This window comes from Bos grunniens, chromosome 4 (assembly GCF_055505025.1).
Source record: "Bos grunniens cultivar Pamir isolate PY7600 chromosome 4, Bosgru_T2T1.0, whole genome shotgun sequence".
In the NCBI taxonomy this organism is placed as follows: domain Eukaryota; kingdom Metazoa; phylum Chordata; class Mammalia; order Artiodactyla; family Bovidae; genus Bos; species Bos grunniens.
The window spans coordinates 89,204,419-89,228,653 of record NC_141168.1 but is presented as its reverse complement, the minus strand read 5'-3'; the positions used below and the strand labels follow the sequence as shown (position 1 = coordinate 89,228,653).

The 24,235-nt window shown below is 41.7% G+C and overlaps 1 protein-coding gene across 2 annotated transcripts in view; it reads right to left on the bottom strand.

Moving 5' to 3' along the window:
- Positions 1–24,235, bottom strand: part of RAPGEF5 (Rap guanine nucleotide exchange factor 5) — a 235,128-nt gene that overhangs the window by 178,163 nt on the left and 32,730 nt on the right. For both annotated transcript variants that reach the window (XM_086397408.1, XM_086397410.1), the window contains exons 2-5: positions 13,583–13,633; positions 11,810–11,916; positions 4,685–4,806; positions 2,693–2,861 (exon numbers count right to left, since the gene is read on the bottom strand). In XM_086397408.1, the coding sequence (XP_086253534.1) occupies positions 2,693–2,861; positions 4,685–4,806; positions 11,810–11,916; positions 13,583–13,633 (449 nt within the window). The remainder of the gene's footprint in view (positions 1–2,692; positions 2,862–4,684; positions 4,807–11,809; positions 11,917–13,582; positions 13,634–24,235) is intronic.

The following is a 24,235-nucleotide window of genomic DNA, read 5'->3' as shown; positions in this document are numbered from 1 at the left end:
AAAGACAATGTAAGTTAATGAGTCAAGAGGACTTTAGAGGGCATTTCACTAGAATGGGTAAAAATGCATGGATAATATAGTGGAATGGATACCACAGGACTAAGAATGACATAAAAGAATAGAAAAAAAAAATTTTTGATACAAACAGCAAGAGCAGTAAATTACGAAAAGTGAGGGCTTCCCTATTGGCTCAGATGGTAACAATGAGTGAATGAATCTGCCTACAATGTGGGAGACTCAGCTTCAATCCCTGGGTCAAGAAGACCCTCTGGAGAAGGGCATGGCAACCCACTCCAGTATTCCTGCCTGGAGAATTCCATGAACAGAGCGGGCATGGTGGGCTACAGTCCATGGAGTCGCAGAGAGGCGGACAGGACTGGGCGACTAACACACACACTCCACTCCACTAGGCTGCCACAGACTGCAGACATCACGGAAGCTCTGCGGTCAAGGCAGGACTTGGGCTCCCCCTTGAGGGGTGGGAAGAACCTGACCAGACAAGGAAAGGGCAGAACTTCACAAGGGCACGAGGGAGTAAACAGCTGTGGGATCCAGGCTACAGTGAATGGACATCACCAGATTGGAGCAGAAGTTATGATGGGATCATATGCGCTGAACCTTAGGAAGGGCTATGACCACCTAACTGGAAGAGGATGATGTCCCTTGGACACCTTCCTTTTCTCTGACCATAGATGATTCCAAGTCTGGATAACCTAATCTTTGATTAGGTTAAAAAAATTTGGCCCAAAACATTTTACCAGAGCTTATAAGTTTGCTTATAACTCTAGTACAGAGGAAAAAAAAAAAGATATATTCTCTCCAGAAGAGACTTGCAGTAGGTTCAGTAATTTTATCTTTTCATAGTTTGTACTTATAATATGGGATTAAACAGGTCTATAGCTCTCCACTGCCAATTTTCCCAGAGGAATTACCACTCCCAAATGTACGCGATCACATCAAGAGAAAAAGAATGTGCTGACAAGGCACGCTACGTGACTGTCAACTCCACAGGCATGGCACTGGGTACGGTGACTGGAGGGACAAAAGACTGCAAGTAATATGCAGTTAATATTAGGAACCAAATTTTTTCAAATAGGTTCATTTTTAGAACCTGCAGCAGACTTAGGGTTTCCCTGTAACAAGGTCCTCTCACTGGCATTCCAATCTGCTTCCTCAGTGGGGGAGAAAGGAGTAGAGCTAACCATGAGGGCTGCTTGCAAGTTTACTGCAGAACCCCTCATGCCCCCATCACTCTGGGCACACCCATCAGGACTGCACACACTTCCAAGTTCAGGACAGGAAATGGTTAAGAAGAGCTGCCAGAGAATGCCAGTCTATGGAGTCACAGAAAGTTACAGCCACCTCTAGCTTAATTCGACTCTTTCTTAGAAAGCTTTTTAAAATTTACTGAAATGCTCCTTGACTTTTCCTGGGAAACTTCTGGCCTATATTAAACGCCTATTACATTAAGGAACATTTTCTGTACTTAGTCGAATGATGCATTCTATTTGAATTTGCTTTACGATGGCAAGGTCCTCTATGAACAGTGGTGGTGCCAGTAGCACCGAATTCATAACCATTTCAGAGTCAGTCTAACATTTTTATAGCTTCTGATTATCCTATCTCAGAGGGGAAGCCAGAATGACCCCCATAACTCCTAGGCACACACTCTAGCAGGTGTTAAAAGCACGGGTGTGAGAGCCAGACATGGGACGTGCCACACACCACATGTGTGACCTTAGATAGGTTACCTGATCTGTATGCCTCAGTTTCCTCACTTTAAAATAATAGAAACTGTTTTACACAATTCATCTGAAGATGAAATAACAAATATAAAGCATGTAGCACAGTTCCTGACACAAAGTGCATTCTTTACAATCAATCTATTAGTGTCGTATTCTCACACTTTTATCTTTTCTAAAAGCCTGTATTAACTGTTCAATATTGTATTTTTTTAAACAAGAGTAATTCATCTTTGCTATGGTTGTAGGTGTTTCTCCCTGAACCTATTTTTCTTACCTATGAAGCAAGGATAATGCCACTTGCCCTCTAATCTAAATGTATTCTAGAAACAGAATATACAAAAATTACTAACTAAAAATTTTAATTTGTGATTGATTATACTAAAATAAGCTTGTCACAAATGCTGTGCATAAACAAAGGCATGTCAGATTCCTCACATCATGACTCAAGTCCTGTTCCCAAACCTCCTCTAACAAATTCATTTTAATCATATAGTGACTCAGCATCTTCATGTGATAATGACTCATGGGTTTTAATTTGCCAAATGTTGCTTCTAGATTATTTGCAGAAATGTCTGTTGAGCTTTTTCTTAGGAAAGTCATGACTTAGCTAGAGAATTAGATGCCGGTTATTATTTTATTCCAAGTTCAGCTAAATCAAGTTTATTCCCAATTTGGATCATCTACTCATATAGCAGTGATTAAATTAGAAGCAGTATGGTGCAGCTGGTGGGGCATGGACTTATGGGGTTTGAACACCAGTTCAGTCATTTATTAGCTGGACTGAATTTTCAGCATTTTACCTTTCTGAACCTACATCTGAGAAATGGGAATAAAACAATTACTTTTTAAAGGAGATGGTCTTAAAAAGCAGAGCACAGTCCCCAGACACAGGGATGGTTCTTGAAGTGAGAATAATTTTACCACGGAACAAAAGAGCATGTACTTACAGTTCACAGATGCCAGCGCGGCTGGGAATGAGAGGCACAAGCTGCAGTAAGAGTCTGACGCCATTCTGCCACTCCTCTTCTCTCTCAAACTCACAGTACAAGTAGCTACACTCCTCAGATGAAAACTGGTAGAAAACATAGGTGTCCTGAAAGTATAAATGCTGGTCCACTGTTGGAAACAAAAAAGGTGTGGATCAGTTTTGTAAAGTATATTATTTAGAGAGTCATAAACCAAGTAACGGAGAAGGCATTGGCACCCCACTCCAGTACTCTTGCCTGGAAAATCCCATGGACGGAGGAGCCTGGGGGGCTGCAGTCCATGGGGTCACTGAGGGTTGGACACGACTGAGCGACTTCACTTTCACTTTCCACTTTCATCCACTGGAGAAGGAAATGGCAACCCACTCCAGTGTTCTTGCCTGGAGAATCCCAGGGGTGGGGGAGCCTGGTGGGCTGCCGTCTATGGGGTCGCACAGAGTCGGACACAACTGAAGCGACTTAGCAGCAGCAGCAGCAAACCAAGTAATAAATTGAAAGAACTACTAATTACTAGGGAGAAGCTAGGGATGGGACCATAATTAAGCCCATTCATGCTCACAATCACATTGAATGAAAAAGGACTTACTGACCAACCTATTTTTATTATTTGAAACTTTGGCCAGCACATTCACGTGGATTTTACAACTCTTCTGCTTCAAGGGACAGGTGAAATCAATAGCAATTTCAAGGGAGTAGAAGAAATTTCTTTTTTTTTTTTTTTTTTTTAGTGTCCCAAAGTAGTACATTTAATTACTTTAATGGTACACAAATACAAAACTATGCCAAGTTTTAGATCAGTGGTTCTCAGCCAGGGGCAACCGTTCCCCGCCCTGAGGACATTTAACAACGTCTGGTGACATTCTAAGTTGCCACAACTAGGGGGTGCTAGGGATGCTACTGAACATCCTATCGTTTACAAGACAGCCCCCCACAACTAAGAATTATCTGGCAGAAAATACCAATACTACCAAGGCTGGGAAACCCGACTTTAAAAGAAATCAAGAAGTGGAGACGTTTCCTAAAAATACTAACATAAAATTTTTTGCAAACCAGAAACCTGAACCTCACAAGCAAGCTGATAATTATAATCCTTAAAGGCAGTTAACTGCTTTCCTAAATAAGAGCATCAGGTGCTAAGTGTGACCAACTAAGATGACACCCACATCCCCATCTGTACCACTTTCCCACAGTAGGACTTGGGTATGACTTTCTGAACTTTATTTTGTTCTCTGACCCTCAATATTTATAACCTAGAGAAGAAAAGAACTTCCCAGTGACCCAGCACCCGCGTGGTAGAGCTAAATAAAGAATCCAAGCTGCTTGACTTATATAGTTCTTCAGTTCCCTGGGACTCAACAAAGAAAAGAGATATTCACCATCTATTTTAGTGTCTGTGCTAAGTCGCTTCAGCCACGTCTGACTCTTTGTGACCCCATGGACTGTAGACCACCAGGCTCCTCTGTCCATGAGATTCTGCAGGCAAGAATACTGGAGTGGGCTGCCATTTCCTTCTCCAATTTTAGTGTCTAGTTAACATCAATTTTCTATTCTATTTAAACAGTTTATTTTCATAGATCGTATTTCTAGCTGTTCATGATTCCTTATACAATTAAAATGGCAGACACCTTCTATTCATACAGTTTCTGATGATTATTCTAAGTACAGCAAGACAAATCACACATTTAGAGCAACTAAAGATGTCCACTGATCTTTTTTAAAAATTGTGATCATCATTTTGAATACAGAAGAGATGGGGTAAGGGAAAGACTCTTACAGGTTGTATTAATAAATCAGCAACTACCAAAAGGTGTGAGAAATAACAAAAGATGACCTGTCACTTTACCAGCAAAAACAATTTCCATCTAGATTATATCATCTAGAAAATCAAACACATTTTGGTCGAGCAGCTTACCAGCTTCAGGATTCTGTGCCTTCAGAACACGTAACACTAACCTGACGACAGGATTCCCATGTCCAGTAGGAGCTGCCAGACCCCTATGGCCATAGATCTGCACTGGACGAAAGGGCAGTGCTCCAGAAGCCAGTCTACCAGTTCTGACCCAACGCAGCTTCTCCTAGACAAAAGCAAACCATCCACAGTAAGACATGGTTGCCACCCATTTGCCAAAAAAAAAAAAAATTAATTTAATACCATCCCTTTCATGTTCTTTTTAGACAAGCAACTCAAGAATAAATGACATGTACTTCTTATTCATGTTTCAGATTTTACCTCAAATATCACTTCCTTACAGAAGCTTAGAATCATATCCTCTTATACTTTTTCTTTGCATCCCCTAACATTTACCAATTATACATCTTTCCAAATGAATAATACCTACTTTCTTCCCTTGAGAATAATTTTCAGGAGAACAGGGACTATGTGTATGTAACTCATGACTAAACCCCAACATTAGGACAGTCCAGGAACACAGCAAATTCTCTGAATACATACATTGGAATAAACGAAGGAATACATTTAGCAGTCCTTTACTGAAAGACAATGTTTCTGCCTCGATAAGTGGCGATCAACTTTGGTGCAACCATTTACACATTTTTATCTCGTCTCTTTGAGAACAAGATAATTCCAAGATTAGACCAAGTTACACCACAGTGAGGGGTATAATGTTTTGTTTTCTACTCTTCAAACAGAGATTAAACCTAATATTTGTCTCAAAGAACAATAAATTTGACTGTTAATATAGTCTGTGAAGAAAGCTGAGCGCCGAAGAATTGATGCTTTTGACCTGTGGTGTTGGAGAAGACTCTTGAGAGTCCCTTGGACTGCAAGGAGATCCAACCAGTCCATTCTGAAGGAGATCAGCCCTGGGATTTCTTTGGAGGGAATGCTGCTGAAGCTGAAACTCCAGTACTTTGGCCACCTCATGCGAAGAGTTGACTCATTGGAAAAGACTCTGATGCTGGGAGGGATTGGGGGCAGGAGGAGAAGGGGACGACAGAGGATGAGATGGCTGGATGGCATCACTGACTCAACGGACAAGAGTCTGAGTGAACTCCAGGAGTTGGTGATGGACAGGGAGGCCTGGCGTGCTGCGGTTCATGGGGTCGCAGAGAGTCGGACACGACTAAGCAACTGAACTGACTGACTGACTGATAGTCTAAGCAATCCACCAAGCAGCCTGGATCATAAACCCACAAACCTGGATGATGGATTCTGCTAACCACCTGAAGAAATACTTTCTATAATCCATCTTAAAATACACAGCTGTATTCAAAGAATGCCCTAATCTGGGTATTACAAGCAGTATTTTCATGCCTACCTTTGCATCTTTATCAGCCTCAGATGAAAAACCAAATAAAAACTTTCTGAAATAAGGTTAATTACGCAGAAATTTCATTGAAACCTACTCTCCCATATGAAAAAAGTCACATCAAAATGTTTTTTTTAAATACCTGCATCACGAAAATGACTATCTTTCTCCTATATTTTTTATTTAAGGACCAAAAAAATGCCAACATTTATTTGCATTTCTAGAACAAAAAAATATTGCCTATCTTTTATGACTGGCATAATCACAAATACCTAGAAATCACTCAGTAACCAACAGAATGAAGAAATGCCATGAGATACTTTATTTTCTTGGATGATGGAAAAATAAAGTATAAACATTTCTGCTGAGATATCTGAACAACTATTCTAGCTTTAGTTAAAATATCACTTTCTTGGGTAAAGATTTGAAAGTTACTCTGAGATCATTAAGGCAATTCTAAGTTGTACCAACTGTACAAATCCAGTTGCAGGTTAGCAGTAAGACAAAAGAAAGAGTAACAGTCAAATAAATGGATTTTTTTAAAACAATACAAGAAAACAGATTGCAACAAAACAGGCAATTAGATCAAACCGTCAATATTAACTTCTAATTCCATAGGACACTTTCATTAGTAAATCCTCAAAGTGTTAATTCCTCAACACCTCTATCAATTAGCCAGCATCTTTGGGCTTGTAAAGCACTTTTATCATCTTAATCCTCATTGTCCGAACAATGAGAATATGGCTCCTCATATGGCTCCTCAGCCTGTTCTGTCTGACACCACCTGGAAAGTGGCAGGATACAACAAAACATTTACTAAACAAACTAAACTTTCAAACTGCAAACGGTGACTAGACAGACGCACTGGCTTGTTTCCTCACAGGTGATCAGGAAGACGTTTCCCAGAGCAGGGCTTCCTATGACTGTGTTGAGTGGGAGTCATCTGGGAGACCTTGTTAACATGAGGATTCTGGTGCAGTGTGGCTGGGTACAGCCTCAGAGCCCTCACGTCTAATGGGCTGCCAGGTGGGACCCGGGACCCAGCCCTACCTTCTCAACCGGAAAGACTTGCTCTGTGTCGGAGGCGGGGAGGAGAGCGTGGTGGACAGGACTGAGTCGATTTGCTCAAACACGGTATAGCCATGACTGCTGTCATGTGTAGGTATTAATAATCAAGCTCCTGCTCTCAGAGTAAGCTACTGTTGCAGTTGTGCACAATCTCTTTCTACCCCCACCTGCAATTTATCATATTGTGTTTCGAATTGCTTTCGAAAATCCATTTGCACCAGGGAAAATATCACTGGGATAAAGATAGACACTATCACTAATACCACCAATTCACCAGCTCTGGAGATAGTGAAGGACAGGGAAGGCTGATGTGCTGCCGTCCACAGGGCCGCAAAGAGTCGCACCCGACTTGGCAACTGAACAACAATACAAAATGAGGTGAGTGGCCACTGCAGTTAACCAACAACCTCCTTGACTTGTGGACCAGGTCAGCAACAATCCACTTTAAATCCCTGAATGGACAGGACTTCGAGGAGAGTGGTGGAGAAATCAGAGATGCATGGAAGGGAGGAGTGTGAACACCCACGGCAGTTCTTACTCCCCACCTATCTTCAGTCTTGTACTGAATCCAGAAGTTGTTCTGAGTACACAGAGACCTCACCAATGCTGCAATGCTAGATAGGAACATTATGATATGGAGGTGATGGCTCCAAGGTCAATGTGATTGCCACAGCAAATAAGAACTTTACTAATCTCTGAGGGCGAATACTTGGTTTTTCTTGGCCTCCTTCTGTCTCCAGTTACAGTTTTAGTCATCAGTTCATAGCAGTACAGGCAGACTCTCATCTCATTCAATGGGACAGTGGTATTTAGAGACTTACATGAAGGCTCAAAAAAAGTAGTATGATTTTTCCTATAGTACCAAATGAATGGAAAACATCAAAACTGTGCAAGTAATTCTCATGTGGTACTCTGCCTCAATTTACCACCAGACAAATGAAAATGACTCAGCCTCAGTTCAGTTCAGTTGCTCAGTTGTGTCCGACTCTTTGCGACCCCATGAATCGCAGCACGCCAGGCCTCCCTGTCCATCATCAACTCCCAGAGTTCACTCAGACTCACGTCCATCGAGTCAGTGATGCCATCCAGCCATCTCATCCTCTGTCGTCCCCTTCTCCTCCTGCCCCCAATCCCTCCCAGCATCAGAGTCTTTTCCAATGAGTCAACTCTTCACATGAGGTGGCCAAAGTACTGGAGTTTCAGCTTCAGCATCATTCCTTCCAAAGAAATCCCAGGACTGATCTCCTTCGGAATGGACTGGTTGGATCTCCTTGCAGTCCAAGGGACCCTCAAGAGTCTTCTCCAACACCACAGGTCAAAAGCATCAATTCTTCGGCGCTCAGCTTTCTTCACAGTCCAACTCTCACATTCATACATGACCACTGGAAAAACCATAGCCTTGACTAGACAGACCTTTGTTGGCAAAGTAATGTCTCTGCTTTTCAATATGCTATCTAGGTTGGTCATAACTTTCCTTCCAAGGAGTAAGCATCTTTTAATTTCATGGCTGTAGTCACCATCTGTAGTGATTTTGGAGCCCAGAAAAATAAAGTCTGACACTGTTTCCACTGTTTCCCCATCTATTTCCCATGAAGTGATGGGACCGGATGCCATCATCTTCGTTTTCTGAATGTTGAGCTTTAAGCCAACTTTTCCACTCTCCACTTTCACTTTCATCAAGAGGCTTTTGAGTTCCTCTTCACTTTCTGCCATAAGGGTGGTGTCATCTGCATATCTGAGGTTATTGATATTTCTCCCGGCAATCTTGATTCCAGCTTGTGCTTCCTCCAGCCCAGCATTTCTCATGATGTACTCTGCATAGAAGTTAAATAAGCAGGGTGACAATATACAGCCTTGACGTACTCCTTTTCCTATTTGGAACCAGTCTTGTTGTTCCATGTCCAGTTTTAACTGTTGCTTCCTGACCTGCATACAGGTTTCTCAAGAGGCAGGTCAGGTGGTCTGGTATTCCCATCTCTTTCAGAATTTTCCACAGTTTATTGTGATCCACACAGTCAAAGGCTTTGGCATAGTCAATAAAGCAGAAATAGATGTTTTTCTGGAACTCTCTTGCTTTTTCAATGATCCAGCGGATGTTGGCAGTTTGATGTTATCGTATTAGCACTTTGTCTCTAAACCCAGAGCATTAATCAGTCCTCAGACTTTCGCCACATTCTACTCTCAATAAACACAAAGTGTGCTCTTGCTTGGATGGGTGGTTCTTTTCCATGAACCTGATTAATGTACATCTTCCAATTCTTTTTCAGTCTATATCCAATCAGGAACAAAACTGAGAGCAAGGACCAGTCCTATAGACAGCCTTATGCAGGAGCGAAAATGAATCCTATGAGTCTGGTCACAACTAGGCCCCAAGACTGACATAAGCAGACCTTGTTTTATTGCACTTTCCTTTGCTGTCCTTTACAGATATTATGTTACAAACTGAAGGCTTGTGGCAAGCTAAATATAGCAAGGCTATCAGTGCCATTTTTGCAATGGGATTTGCTCACTTTGTGTCTCTGTTTTTGGTACTTCTCACAACATTTCAAACCCTCCACTAACAAAAAGATGATGACTTGCTGAAGACTCAGATGATGGTTAGCAAGTTTTAGCAATAAAGTATCTTTTAAATTAAGGGACGAGTATTATTTTTAGACATAATGCACTTGTACACTTAATAGACTACAGTATAACAACTGTTACATGCCCTGGGAAACACAGTAGTCCATGTGACCCATTTTACTGTGCTCCTCATTGCCCTGGGGTAGTCTGGAACCAAACCCACAGTACCTCTGAGGTATGCTTGTGCAGGCAGTTTTAGTTTTTAAGAAAAAAAAATTAGACTTGTCTACAGTTGATACTATCATCTATTAAAGAAACAAAAAAGAGAGAGAGAGATTTTACATGAAGTAGAGAAGGCACTGGTGACCCACTCCAGTACTCTTGCCTGGAAACTCCCATGGACGGAGGAGCCTGGCGGGCTGAAGTCCATGGGGTCGCTAAGAGTCGGACACGACTGAGCGACTTCACTTTCACTTCTCACTTTCATGCAGTGGAGAAGGAAATGGCAACCCACTCCAATGTTCTTGCCTGGAGAATCCCAGGGACGGGGGAGCCTGGTAGGCTGCCATCTATGGGGTCGCACAGAGTTGGACACGACTGACATGACTTAGCAGCAGCAGCAGCAATGCAACTATACTCACAGCTCCTATCCCAGCCACATGTTGCAACCACTTGACCTGGGCCCTAAGCTAGTAATTTTCAGACTTAGGGGCTTGAATTCGTTATGGGAGGAAGTGGGTGGAGTGATCCGGGAGCTTTTTAAAGAGATTCACAATTCTATATACACAAAAACACTGTTTCTCAACAGAATAAATCATGTCTAACCTATGTGGAAGGTGTCAAAACCTACATAAATACTAGTAAGATTAATTAAACATGGGATTTTAAAGTGTTAATTCATTGTAGTTCTCTCATCTCCACTATGTAGTTGCTCAGTGGTGCCTAAGATTACAGATCCTGCCAAGTTTTTTATTAGAAACAAGTTGTCGGCCTAGGACAGTTACTGATAGGGATGGGACATGAAGACATCATCTGGGGTGTGAAAACCTCCTAGATCTTGCTGTAGATAGCAGACACATAGGTATGTGTCATAATTAAAAATTCATCCATCAGTACCCTTAGATTTGTGCATTTTACTGTATGTAAACTATGCCTCAATAGAAAATGGGGGGTCTTCTTACTCAAACAGGTTAGGAAGCACTCTCCCCCCAAATCTAGGCCATGATGAAATTTTTCCCATCTGTGGCAAGTGGAAAAAAATGAAAATACCATAAGGAGATGGTGATAAAGCTAAACTTAGTTAACTCAAAGAAACGTCTTTATTCTGAGAACCTTTCCTACTTTTTTTTGGCATCATTTGTTCTGAGTGTTCTTTCCTGTTCTTCATGGTATTGTAATCTCATTTCTGCAAGAACAAATAATGATAATAAATGATAGTGGCTCTTTCTCTGTTTATTTTTGTAGTTTTAGTATTGTTTGCTGTGGTTTAATACCTTTACTTGGAAAAATATTCATAAAAAGCTGGTCATTCACTTTTGTTATTTCTTTAAATGGCTCCATGAAATGAAGACATGTGCCCTGAACTTTCTCCATGACCATCTTCTTGGTCCAGATGTACTTTAAGCTGACCATATGCCCATCCATTTACTCTAACACCTCCACCCTTATTCACCTGCCAAGGCAAAGAAGTGCCATCCCTATGCCCACCTGGCCCTCCCCAACCCCGAAGCTCCTGAAGGGGCAGCTCACTCCCCCCTGGAGAGTCAGAGTAGTGGCGCTCTCCCCCAGGGACCTCCAAAGGATCCTCACAGAGCTCTGATGGAGGGGACCTGTATTTACAGAAGGCCCAGCACAGCACACGCCCAATAAAAACATTATATAACATCACATCTTTGAGGAAGCAGAGCAGACTCTCAGGAGCCCATGCATACCTGCAGCTGAGCATTCCTCGCCTGATCTTCAGACCAGGAGTCCAGCTGTCCAACACTCAGCTCGTTTAATTAAGAGAGAAGTCACCACCAATCTCCCAAGCAGACACTTCAAACCCAGCAACCCTCCTACTCCTCATAATAGCCCATCTCTCTGTGATCAAGGTTATGACTTTAACACGTTTTCAGTTTTGTTTTTTTTTTTTTTTCTCAAGGAGAATTTCTGACAAGGTGTTAGGAAACTGTGTTACCTATAAAACCCCTTGAGGTTCGCTCTGTCCTTTATCAGGTCAGCTGCCTGAACGATGATAATATTCCGCAATGCTCTTCCTGCACAAGAAGAATTCTCCCCATAAATCTACATAGAAAAGACAAAAGATTCACTGAGAATTCAGAACAATAATGTGACAATTTGTGAGCTGCCAATGACACACTATACAGAAAAATTACGGCCAAGTCCCTAAGCTTAAAACACTTACATCTTACATACATAGCTAAGATAATAGCTACGTAAGTATCTATTCTATTTATTTTTGCTGTTGGACCATTTAAGCTATTAGGCTATAACAACTACTTTCCAAATGCTAAACTGCTTTAACTGTAAATAATTTCCTTTTACACAAAATTTCCAGGGCAAAATACCTGTTTTTTTTCTTTATATACAATGTGTCTATCATCAATACAGCAAACTGAAGAACATTTTTATATGAATTCTCCCATATTGATAATACAAACATATAAACATCTTGGAAGATGGGAAAATTAAATTTTTTCCTATCTAGTGAGCATCTCGCACCATGATATAATTTGATACCAGGCTGCTGTCTGCTTTGCTTTTAAGCTTCACTCAACTGCAAAGTTCATAGTTAATTCCAAGCATCCTGGGTTCATCTACTTCATGATTGCATCTAGCAGATAAAAATTTCATATAACTTCTTCTTTTAATCTTCTGATTTGCCTGTATGCATCTCTGAATCTTGGAGGATGAAGGAGGGTATCCCTTAGATCTGGAGAAGGCTATGTCCCACTTTATAAACTACCTCCTTTCTCTGTAACTGGCTGCTTCATCCACAGGGCAATGTTGCCTCACAAAGGAAATGAAATGAACTCTCAGTCCTAAGTAAAGGCTCATGAAAATGAAGATATATTGAGGGTGCATGCTTACATCTGTTCACTTGTTTCTTGCTGAACTCTTTTTGCACCCACAAAGTTTTGACAGAATATTTTTATCTTTTCCCAAGGCAAACAATTGATAATATATTGACTATAACTTAATCCCGAACACTCCAATCCCATCCTTATACTCCCTTAATTTTATCCTTAATACTATCACCTCCTAAACACAACCTAATGAGAAGATGAGAAGGACAGGAAATGATTTTATTTTTAACATGCTAAACCAATTAAAAAAAAATACTTAAGCCAGACAACAACTACTACCTGACTAATCCTGACACTGAGTCATTCAAAAACATGGAGCAGCGGTCAGCCCCACTCTAGATGCTGGGGACACAGTGGTGGACAAGACCAAAGGTTCTGTCCTCACAGAGCTCACAGTCTCCTATCTTTCTAAAATACACAACCCTGTCAGCCAATTTTTTAACAACACAATGAAGGCAGCCCCACCTTGTCTCGGTAAGTATCCAGGGACCTTCTACTATTAGATACCTATAAATAATCCCCCTTTTCACAAAGTTTTCAGAGTAAAACATCCCTTATTTTTTAAATACAGCATTTCTATCATTCAGCAAATAGAAAATATTTTTATTATATACAAACTCTACCATATTCATAACACACTCATGTAAAGGACTTGGAAAATGGGGGAAATTTTTTTCCCTTATTTAGTGAACATCTTTCTACATGACAGTTATCAGAACAGTCCAAACACCTTTGGCCATGTCATTCCACGTGAAGGAGACGGCGTGATCAGGAGCAAAGGGCAGACTTCTAACTAGCAAGTACTACACCGGGATTTGTGAACTATTGTTTCCGAGATGCTGTAAGGCAGAAAAGAATCATACCTGGGATGGAGTATGTTCGAGGTATGGATTGGAAATTCTTCTTGATAGAGTCTATTTGGAAGGAAAGAAAAGGGAAAAATTAGAACCAGTTTTGTGGTACGACTGTACCATTAAGACACAATACATGCAACCGTGGGAAGTCCAGGAATTGTCCAAGCCAAAAAACGTCAATGGCCACAGAGGGTTAACATCTTTATTCTCATTCAAGGTAAATATCTGGTCAACATTCATTCAAGGTAAATATCTGGTCAACATTCACTCCAATGGGACAAGATATGCTATCGGAATGGCTTCCACGGCTTTAAAAACTGCAACAGAACAACGGGTGTTTGTGTCTGTGTTGCTTTATTCTCAACATGATTTTGATACCACTTCGCCTTTCCCTTCCATTTTCCCTTTCATCGGTCTAATTCCAGCTCTCATCCGTGCACCCCTGGACTGCTGTTTCAGCCTCTCAATGGATTTCCCCAGGCTCCCATCATACCCTCTCAGGCCATCCTGCAAACCTCAGGTGAACAAAAGTCCCTGTGTAGCCCCCTCAACTGAGGGTGGGTCTCTCCTTGCTTACAGGAGTCAGTGAAAAACCCCTGCCTGCCCTTCTGGGCCCACCAGAGTTGGCCTCCAGAAGATTTCTAGTATTTTCCCTCTACCTCCCCACATGGCTTCTGTGATTCAACATAAAATCCACTTATCAGAAGAACCTACAACACATACCTGCCTCTGCTCATACCCTTCTCCACATCAGAAAGCCCTCACCTTCCCTGACATGGCCCTGAACCCCAGTGAAGCCCAGGTCTGTGCAGTCACCTGCTGGGTGAGGCTCCATCCCCCTCCACTGGGATTTGTCCCTCTTTGGAGCTCCTTGTTTCTGACTATTTCTGGGGCAGCTCCCGGGTGCTCTGCCTTACTGGCTGGCCTTCCACACGTGCATTTGCCCAACTAATCCATAAGCTCCTTGAGGGAGAGCTGGCAGCTTATCCGTCTTTGCTTTCACAGGCTTTAGCACACAGCTGTGCACCAAAGTGTTGAACTTTTCTATTATTGCAGATTATTTATATCTCTGTATCAATTGAGTATTTGCTGAATGATTTGAATTGTAGGAGCTAATTTTTCCTACCTAACAATCCACTAAGCGGCCCCATCACCCACATGTGTTTAAGCACAATAGAAAACTATTATGTTTTCCTGTTGCGGTTTAGGAAAAAGAACAGAGAAACGAACATTTACTGAGCTTCCAACCCTATGTTTAAAAGTTCTTTACACTTCTATTCTGAAGCTTGCTATCTTTTGAGATCCCATAGTTTTTTGTCTGCCGCCTCCACTTCTTAGACTCACTTACAGAACATTCCCTGCCACTCAGGGCCTTCCAGCCTCTGAAACTTCTACCAGACTTGATGGCAGAATTTCCCTCTGGCCCACTCCACACAGCTCCCATATTACTTATCTTCTAATTAAACCGAAATAAATATATGGACTCTGTATCCAGAAATGTCAGTTGGTACTCTGCCAAAGACTTGCAATGGCTCCCCACCCCCACCCTAGAAATTGTTTCAGGCAGTTCAGTTCAGCGGCTCAGTCATGTCCGACTCTCTGCGACCCCATGGACTGCAGCCCGCCAGGCTTCCCTGTCCATCACCAGTTCCTGGAGCTTGCGCAAACTCATGTCCATCGAGTGGGTGCTGCCAAACAATCCAGAAATTGTTTAAGGTAGGCCATTTTTAATTTTTTTACGAATAATTTTATTTATTTACTTATTTTTGGCTGTGCTGGTTCTTCACTGTTGCGAGGGTTTTTCTCTAGTTGCAGTGAGCGGGGGCTACTGTGTAGTTGTGTGCCCGGGTTTCTCATTTCAGTGGCTTTTCCTGCTGCAGAACAGAAGCTCTAGGGTGTGCACGGTTCAGTAGCTGCGGCTCCCGGGCTCTAGAGCACAGGCTCAATAGCTGTGGCGCACAGGCGTAGATGCTTCGGGGTATATGTGACCTTCCTGCACAACCAGGGATCAAACCTGTGTCTTCTGCATTAGTAAGTGGATTCTTTACCACTGAACCACTCAGGGAAGCCCCAGACAGGCCATTTTTAATTATCATGTATTAAAATAAAATATCCACTCCCCGCTTCTGGTCTAGTCTATACACATTCCCAACTGGCCCTTCCTAGGCCTTTTGACATCTGAGCCTAGGCATTTGTACTCACTCACTGAAATACTGAACAGTGTGAAATTTGCAGCTATACCAGATTTATAATTTGAAGATGAATCATCATAATAAGTGATTTTTTCCCCCTAAACAGCCTTTTAAAAGTCAATATGGCAGGCCATAACTGACAATCTTTATTACTCATCTAATTGCCTAAATCAGCTCAGAAAAGCAACTACGTCACATGATCTAGTTAAAAAGAAGGCTTCCAGGTAGAAACAAGCTCTGAAGACTTAGGTGGGGGCACTTCCACAAAAGAAAGCAAACGGCTTCCTTTCTCTCTGCTGCCAGCCCCAATCTGGCTGTCTTGACACTAGTGTTATACTTGCACAATTCCATTTCACAGAAACTTCCCCTGTGGGTGGCTTGTTACAAAAGATTGGTAAGGTGAGCCAATAAAGCCATGGGATCCTTCCAAGCCGACTAGACAACAGTGTTAGATGAGCTCCCAGCCCACAGGGAATCGATCAGGAACTGCCTTTGACGGCACACAATGCCTAGATTTGTTGTCAGAAACGCCTCAGGAGCCTGCTCTCGACTCGTCCCCAGGGAGCTGTGTTTCCTAAATGTTCCAGACAGCAGCTCTCAAACAGTACAAGAAAGGACTGATTTGTTCAGCTGAAAATAACTACCATAAGCCTGTACTTTTTTTTTTTTTTTTGAGACCACTTTATGACTAAAAATTGCAAGTGCCAAAGACATATTAAAAAAGAACATGGAGGAACTGACCATCCATCAGCCCATTTTTTCACAGACCTTGTGAAAGGACTGTCATGGAGTTTTACTGGGAGAATGCCATGGGCCAACTTACAGGACTCTGAGAATCACTGCTCTAAAGCCCCTCACGAACTTTCCCTCCCAGCCGTTCCCTGAAAGAGCAGCACAAGAAACACTGACAATGCGCCTTGTCCACTCAACCTTCTTTCCATGGTACCCAATACTCAGCTGTTCTCATTCCACCCTGGACTCCCTCAGTTTTGTTTCTCCTCTCAGCATTTCTGAGCCTCATCTCACCACTCCTGTGGCGACTGACTTTCCTTACGCTCCTTATGAAGCACCTATTGAGCTCCTATTCTGGTAACATGGGAGCTCCAGAAACAGACATATGAACAAGATACCATCCTCTAATTTAGAGATCAATTTACTGAAAGACACAGGATCTAAAGAACACTTTAAACCCATAAGAGGTCTCTTTCTTCTTCCCAATTTCCCGTCAATTTTCTCTATAATCTTGGGTGGCTGGTCCAATTGATGAAGGGTCCTCTTCTCAGTGGTTCTCACCGTGATATCTCAAATAGAATGCCCAGATGAGATGATTCTTTTCTCCCCTTTATCTCCAATTTCCTAGAATTACTTAAGGTAGATGCAATGAGTCTTTTACACAGGACTTTATACAGACCATAGAGACAAGACTAGTAACAATACAAATGAAATTAGACTTTAATTCAAATTTCTTCTCCTTTCCAATTTAATGAACCATAAAAAATGATTCCCTAAATGATTCCATGCAAATCCCATATTTTAGACATGTGTTAGAAAATTGCAACCCTTTACTATTCATAAATGAACTTCCAGGAAAAAAAAAATGGCATAGCTCAGAAGGATAACTGGAAAGCAATCATGTATTATTTCTATTTTTTTCTAAGTTAAGTGCCCACTAAAGTTAAACTAGAATAGTCTGTGAGTCCGGGTCTAAATTAAACATTTTAGCAACACTGGACTTAACGCACATTTTTTAATCAGCTCTTAAAGGACATGTCTTAATGTCTTAATGTTCTTCTTGGATTGAATTAAAAAACTTAGGCTACAAGGGGAGAGAGAAATGAAAAGAAAAAGACTGAATCACTTCAATCACCACAGAAGTATGACCTGATCTATTACAAACAGGAACCAACAAGAACTACCCAATGTGTTGATAAATTAAGACTTCAGCTCACACACAACTTCTGTCATCTTCAGCCACTGTCCTCTACCCATTCTGGCTGACAAAGTAGAAATGAAGATGTTAAAACGGGTAAGTATACTTAGAAGTCAAAAGTTCCATAAGCAACTAGAGGACGCCTGAGTTAGAAGACTAGGGACTACAATAACAGAGGCTGTGCAGTAGAGTTCCAAGACCTGGGGTGGGGGTCCTTTTAAGTCCCAGCATACCTGTGCATCTCAAGCAAAGCTTGATTCAGGTAAAAAGGACAGAACCCCACCCAGCCAGGATGCTGGCTTAAGAAGGACAAGGCCATCGCAAGTTCAGCATAATGCAAACTGGAAACACGAGCCAAGTACTGATATGGAAGTGCAGGGCAGGGCACCCCAACTCTATCTGCAGATTCTGGTCCCAATTCAGGCCCAACCATCCCTCAGGGCTCCAAGGGTCATGCTCCCAAAGTCAGTCACATCCACAAAGGCCATTTGTAAAGTATCTTCTCCATACACCCTGGCCAAACCAAAGTCAATGATGTTCTCAAAATTAGATTTTCCCACTGCCTTGTGATATAATAAGAAAACAGACTGAGAGGGAAGGTGGCAGAAATGCTTACTGAGTACTGCCTTTGTGCTTAAGCCCTTTCCCATGCTAGGAACTGCACCCACCTGTTCATACATCTATAGACAAGAGCCCTGAGGGTCAGAGAAATTAGGGAATTCACTTAAGGTCCCAGAGCTGGAAAGTTATACAGCCAGGGCTGGAAGAAAATTTTGACTGATTCCAAAGTCACCACTCTACTGTAACATGCTGCAGGTTACTAAATAATAAATGTGTTTGTACCGTGTGCTAGAGATTGTACTGATTATTTTACATGCAACATTCTGCTTAACTTTGGAAAAACTATGAGGTATTATTAATCTCATTTTGTAGATGGTAAAGCTAGACTTGAAGAGCTTAAGAAGTTCACCCAAGTTCATGCAAGTCAAGCCTGTCTGTAGTTATTTCCCCATACATTTATAATGCAGAATATGCCAATTTAAGAATCACGTGACAAGCAAGCACATGTGACTGCATGAAGATGTCACAGACAGCTGGCTCTGCTAGATCCAGAGGCACTTAACCCTGGATGTAAATTAGAACCATCAGGGAACCTGAAGAAATAATCAGGAGGTCAGGTCCACAGAATTAGAGCCTATAGGAGTGCAGCCTGAATGGGTTTTTTTCCAAGCTCCTCAGGGTAGCTTGAATGCACTCTGGTTTGAGAAAAACTAAAAAAAAACCAGTGGTTGAACTCGGTGATATGCAGCTCTCATCACCCACCTCCACTATTAAGCTAGGTGCACTCCTCAGCCATCTTCTGCCTCACATGCCCACCAGAGATCTAGACACAGCAGAGGTGCAGGCCATCCAAACAACAGCCCTGGGGTCTGTGTCTGAGCTTCTGACTCTGGTTCGTGTAGAACAAAGAGTCAGTGTTGCAGTAAATCGCACCCTGCACCTGTTCTTGTGGCGTGTGTTTTCTACCCGCCCCATCCCAAACATAGCCCTAAGCCAAGGAGCCTCACGTCTGCGGAGCGGCGTCCTACCTACACACCTGCTGGAAGGACAGCCCCCTTTTAATGGCATCTGTAGCATTAGACTTCATTTACATTTCCCACTATGGAAGGATTCTCTTCTAGTATAAACATGTTTGCCCCACTTAAAAGCCAAAGGAGAAAATTAAAGTGGGGCTTAGGAATACTTATAAATATTTCACAATCTTGCCTGCCTAGAGAGATAAATCAGCAGGAACCAGCAGCTTCTGGGAAAATATATACAATAGGTATCATGGAAACAAACCCCAAAATGTCATCAACTTGATTCTTTTCATTCCTTGGGAAAGTATCTTTCTGTTCATTGTGTGTACAAACAACAGCATAACTGCTACAGGGTGGCTTCCTTGGTTAATACAATCACTGAAAAGCCTTTACAATTTAGGAAGCAGGTCACTGAAAATTTGGGGTCAGCAGGTAAATTGGCAGCTTACTTATCCCCACTTGTCACTGAATTCCCTACCTGCAGTAACATCAACCCCCCCAGTCACACCTGGACTCCAAAATGAACCCCTTTCTCAGCACGTGAAGAAGCTCCCACCTGCCCTATCTAGGACTTGAGCACAAAACAATGCAAGTATTATTATACCAGCAGGATAAATACCCAGGAGTCCAAACTGATCTAAATCCCTGAATAAACAAACGTGGGGCAGAGGGCACAGTGGGGAAACAGCTCTTCCTTCCAGAATTCTTTCAATTACTAAATGCAACGAGAAGAGGCAAAGAATACCACAATTAGGCAAAGAACACAGTGCTAAATGTTGCAGGCAAGATTCATCAATGGGTGCCAAAATGAGAGAATAAAAGTACGACTGAGATATAGGACAGCTGCATAGTGTCAAAGTGTTTCCCCACTAGCTATTAAGGAATAGAGGAAAGAATAGTAACTTTTCAGCAGAGCTTAGCAGATCCTTCTTAACTAAGTGATAAAAGTTATCACCAATCATGAGACTTGACATCACTTGCCTGCTATTAATAATATGATACCCTGAGAAAGACACTTTCGGGGTATTTTTTGTCAAAATGCATCCCATAATTTAATGAGAAACCATCACGCAACTCCAAGCTGAGGGATATTCTTCAATATAACTAGCTCGTACTCTGCAAAAACTGTCAAGGTAAGGAAAGACCAAGAAAAACAGAGCATCTATCCTGGATTGGAGGAGAACAAAGGAAACTGACAAGGAAGACAATCGGATCCTGAGTGCCAGCCTGGACACGGGTAAGGACCTCAGCAGGTCAGCTGGCACGAAGTGAGTGAGGTCTATATTTGAGCTACTTGAGTGTCAATGCTGGTATTGACAAGTGCACTGTGGTTACATAAAATGTTAACATTTGGGGAAGCTGGGTAATGGTTATAAGGCTTCGTCTGTAGTATTTATACATTTAAGTCTGAAATTATTCCAAAGTGAAATAAAAAATGTTTAAGTAATAGCCTCCTTCCTCCCCACAAACAAAGCCTCAAAAACCATTCAAATATTATTTAAAATACAGCCTCTATTTCTGTACTAAAAGTTGCTCTCTCCATAACATCATCATCCTGGGCTGCCCAGAATGACTGCCAAAAGAATGACTCTCCTTGCCCCCTGACCATTCTGGCCTCTAGCATCTTCACACAGATCGGATTAGCTTCCCTAAAATGTCTCCTTACATACTACTTCGTTATTAAAAGTAAAGTTGATTTTAAAACATTTATGCTCTTTATGCACTCACAGACAATATTCTAAGACTTTACCCAAGTGGGCAGTCTCTCAATGTCTACATAATCCTGGCTGCATGTCTCTTCTGCAAACTCCCCACTCTAGCCAGACAGCTGGTCCAATTTTCACTCTGCCAACAGTGTGCAATCTCACCTCCATGACCAAGCCCTTGCCACGACCTCTGACCTCTGTATATCTTTTTATTTCCACATTCTGCCCTTCCTTCAATCCACACAAACGCTGTGTAAAGCTCACCCAAGCCTTGAGCCTCCTGTGACCAATCTCTTTCACTAAACACTCTCAGTATTTGTCACTGATGTGTCTCCTGGCTCCATCTGCATATGTAGCTCATCTCTCCTCAACCAGCCTTGTAGACCCCCAGAGGGACTTCCACCTTCTGTCAATCTAGGACCTTCTACAGAGCACAGCAGAGGCCGGACAGCCAGTGGTGACTCCCTCCCACTGCCATATAACCTGGTGACCCAGACTCCCAGGCCAAAGAATAAGGCAGGATATCACTCCCTCAAAACCTATGAAACCCACCACCATCTCTGCCATCCTTCCCAGCTTGCTTTCTCAAGTTGCTCAACTCTGTTGTAAGTGGTCGCATATGAAACACACACACACAAACACACACACATACGTGAAACATACAAACATATACAGAGCATATTTTTAAACACCGAATAATAAATGTGCTTGCTTTAAAACAAAGATCCAAATGATTCTGAAAAAAAAATAAATAAATAAAACAAAGATCCACTTGAATGCCAATTATTTCTTTGCTGTGGAAAAGACTTCAATAAGTTACTTTGTGTGGAGTCTTCAAAAGGTAATTTTTTTCACTTTTCCTTTCCTATACTACTGCCAAGTCAAAAATGTGCAAAAGAAACACACCTTGGAGTAGCCATCTTCTCTTTGTTAGCTCTGGAAATAAGTCAGTCTCTTTAATGTTCCTTGTTAATTCGTACAAAAGTTTTTGAAAGCTGCAAAAAGCAATACAGGTGACGATGTACAGTCCTCTGGCAGAAGGAAGACTTAGACACTAGATCGAGTTTTTATTTTTCAATTACTCACCCAAGCCATACAGAGCACCTCCGAAATACAGTAGCAGACAGGACACCGGGAGGTCTCCAGACCATTCTGCAGCCTTCATCTTAGTGATGTGAGGCAGGAGGGATCAGGGGCCACAGTCCAAACCCAGCTGCCGGGCTCGGTTCATGGCGTTACTGGAACACAGCTGTGTCCCACGTTTATATCCGGCCTCTGGCCATTTTCCCAACAAAAATATTTTTTACCTGGCCTTCTACAGGAAAAGTTTACCAATCCTGGTCTAAATTATCAAATTTTACAGAGTAGGAGGAGCTCTGTAATCTCCCTAGCAATATATTCCAGTAACCAGTTATCAGTAAGCCTTTTTTTCATTTTGAACCAAATAATCTTTTGCTGCCATTTAAGATTATTTCCTTCAAAATTGTTTAAGACACATTTCCACCTTCACTGACATATTACATGAACACAAGAAATAGGTCAAAACAATTATTGGCTCCCAAGACGAAAACAAACAAAAGCAATTAGTTTCACTAACTACTTTTAACTAGGAATTACTAATCTATATGGTAATACAGAATACGCCTTGTTTCAAACATTTGAATCTTGCACACAGTATCCTCTATGCCTGGAATCCCTTTCTTCTCATCTAAGTTTCCATACAGTGTATGCTGTTTCCATACAGTTTATAGTTGTCTGAGGAGGCCTTATAAAGAGCTGAGAAAGGAAGAGAAGTGAAAGGCAAAGGAGAAAAGGAAAGATATAAGCATCTGAATGCAGAGTTCCAAAGAATAACAAGGAGAGACAAGAAGGCCTTCCTAAGTGAACAATGCCAAGAAATAGAGGAAAACAATAGAACGGGAAAGACTAGAGATCTCTTCAAGAAAATTAGCGATACCAAGGGAACATTTCATGCAAAGACAGGCACAATAAAGGACAGAAACAGTATGGACCTAACAGAGGCAGAAGATACTAAGAAGAGGTGGCAAGAATACACAGAAGAACTATACAAAAAAGATCTTAATGACCCAGATAACCATAACTGTGTGATCACTCATCTAGAGCCAGACATTTTTGAGCGCAAAGTCAAGGGGGCCATAGGAAGCATCACTAGGAACAAAGCTAGTGGAGCTTTCACTAGCTTATGGAATTCCAGCTGAGCTATTTCAAGTCCTAAAAGAGGATGCTGTGAAAGTGCGGTACTCAATATGTCAGCAAATTTGGAAAGCTCAGCAGTGGCCACAGGACTGGAAAAGGTCACTTTTCATTCCAATACCAAAGAAAGGCAGTGCCAAGGAATGTTCAAACTACTGCACAATTGCACTCTTTTCACACGCTAACAAAGTAAGGCTCAAAATTCTCCAAGCTAGGCTTCAACAGTACATGAACAGAGAACTATCAGATTCAAGCTGGATTTAGAAAAGGCAGAGGAACCAGAGATCAAATTGCCAACATCCACTGGACCACAGAAAAAGCAAGAGAGTTCCAGAAAAACATCTGCTTCATTGATTATGCTAAAGTCTTTCACTGTGTGGATCACAACAAACGTGGAAAATTCTTCAAGAGATGGGAATACCAGACCACCTTACCTGCCTTCCAAGAAACCTGTATGCATGTTAAGAAGTAACAGAACCAGACATGGAACAACAGACTGGTTCCAAATTGGGAAAGGAGTACATCAAGGCTGCATACTGTCACCCTGCTTATTTAACTTATATGCAGGGTACATCAGGCAAAATGCCAGTCTGGATGAATCACAAGCTGGAATCAAGATTGCTGGGGAAAATATCAATAACCTCAGATATGTAGAAGACACCACCAAGAACTAAAGAGCTTCTTGAAGGTGAAAGAGGAGAGAGAAAAAGTTGGCTTAAAACTCAACATTCAAAAAACAAAGATCATGGCATCTGGTCCCATCACTTCATGGCAAATAGATGGGGAAACAAGGGAAACAGTGACAGACTTTATTTTCTTGGGCTTCAAAATCATCACAGATGATGACTGTAGCCATGAAATTAAAAGACACTTGCTCCTTGGAAGAAAAGCTATGATAACCCTAGACTGTATATTAAAAAACAAAGACATTACATTATCGATAAAGGTCTGTTTAGTCAAAGCTATGGTTTTTCCAGTAGTCATGTACAGAAAGAGTAGGATCATAAATAAGGCTGAACAATGAAAAATGGATATTTTGA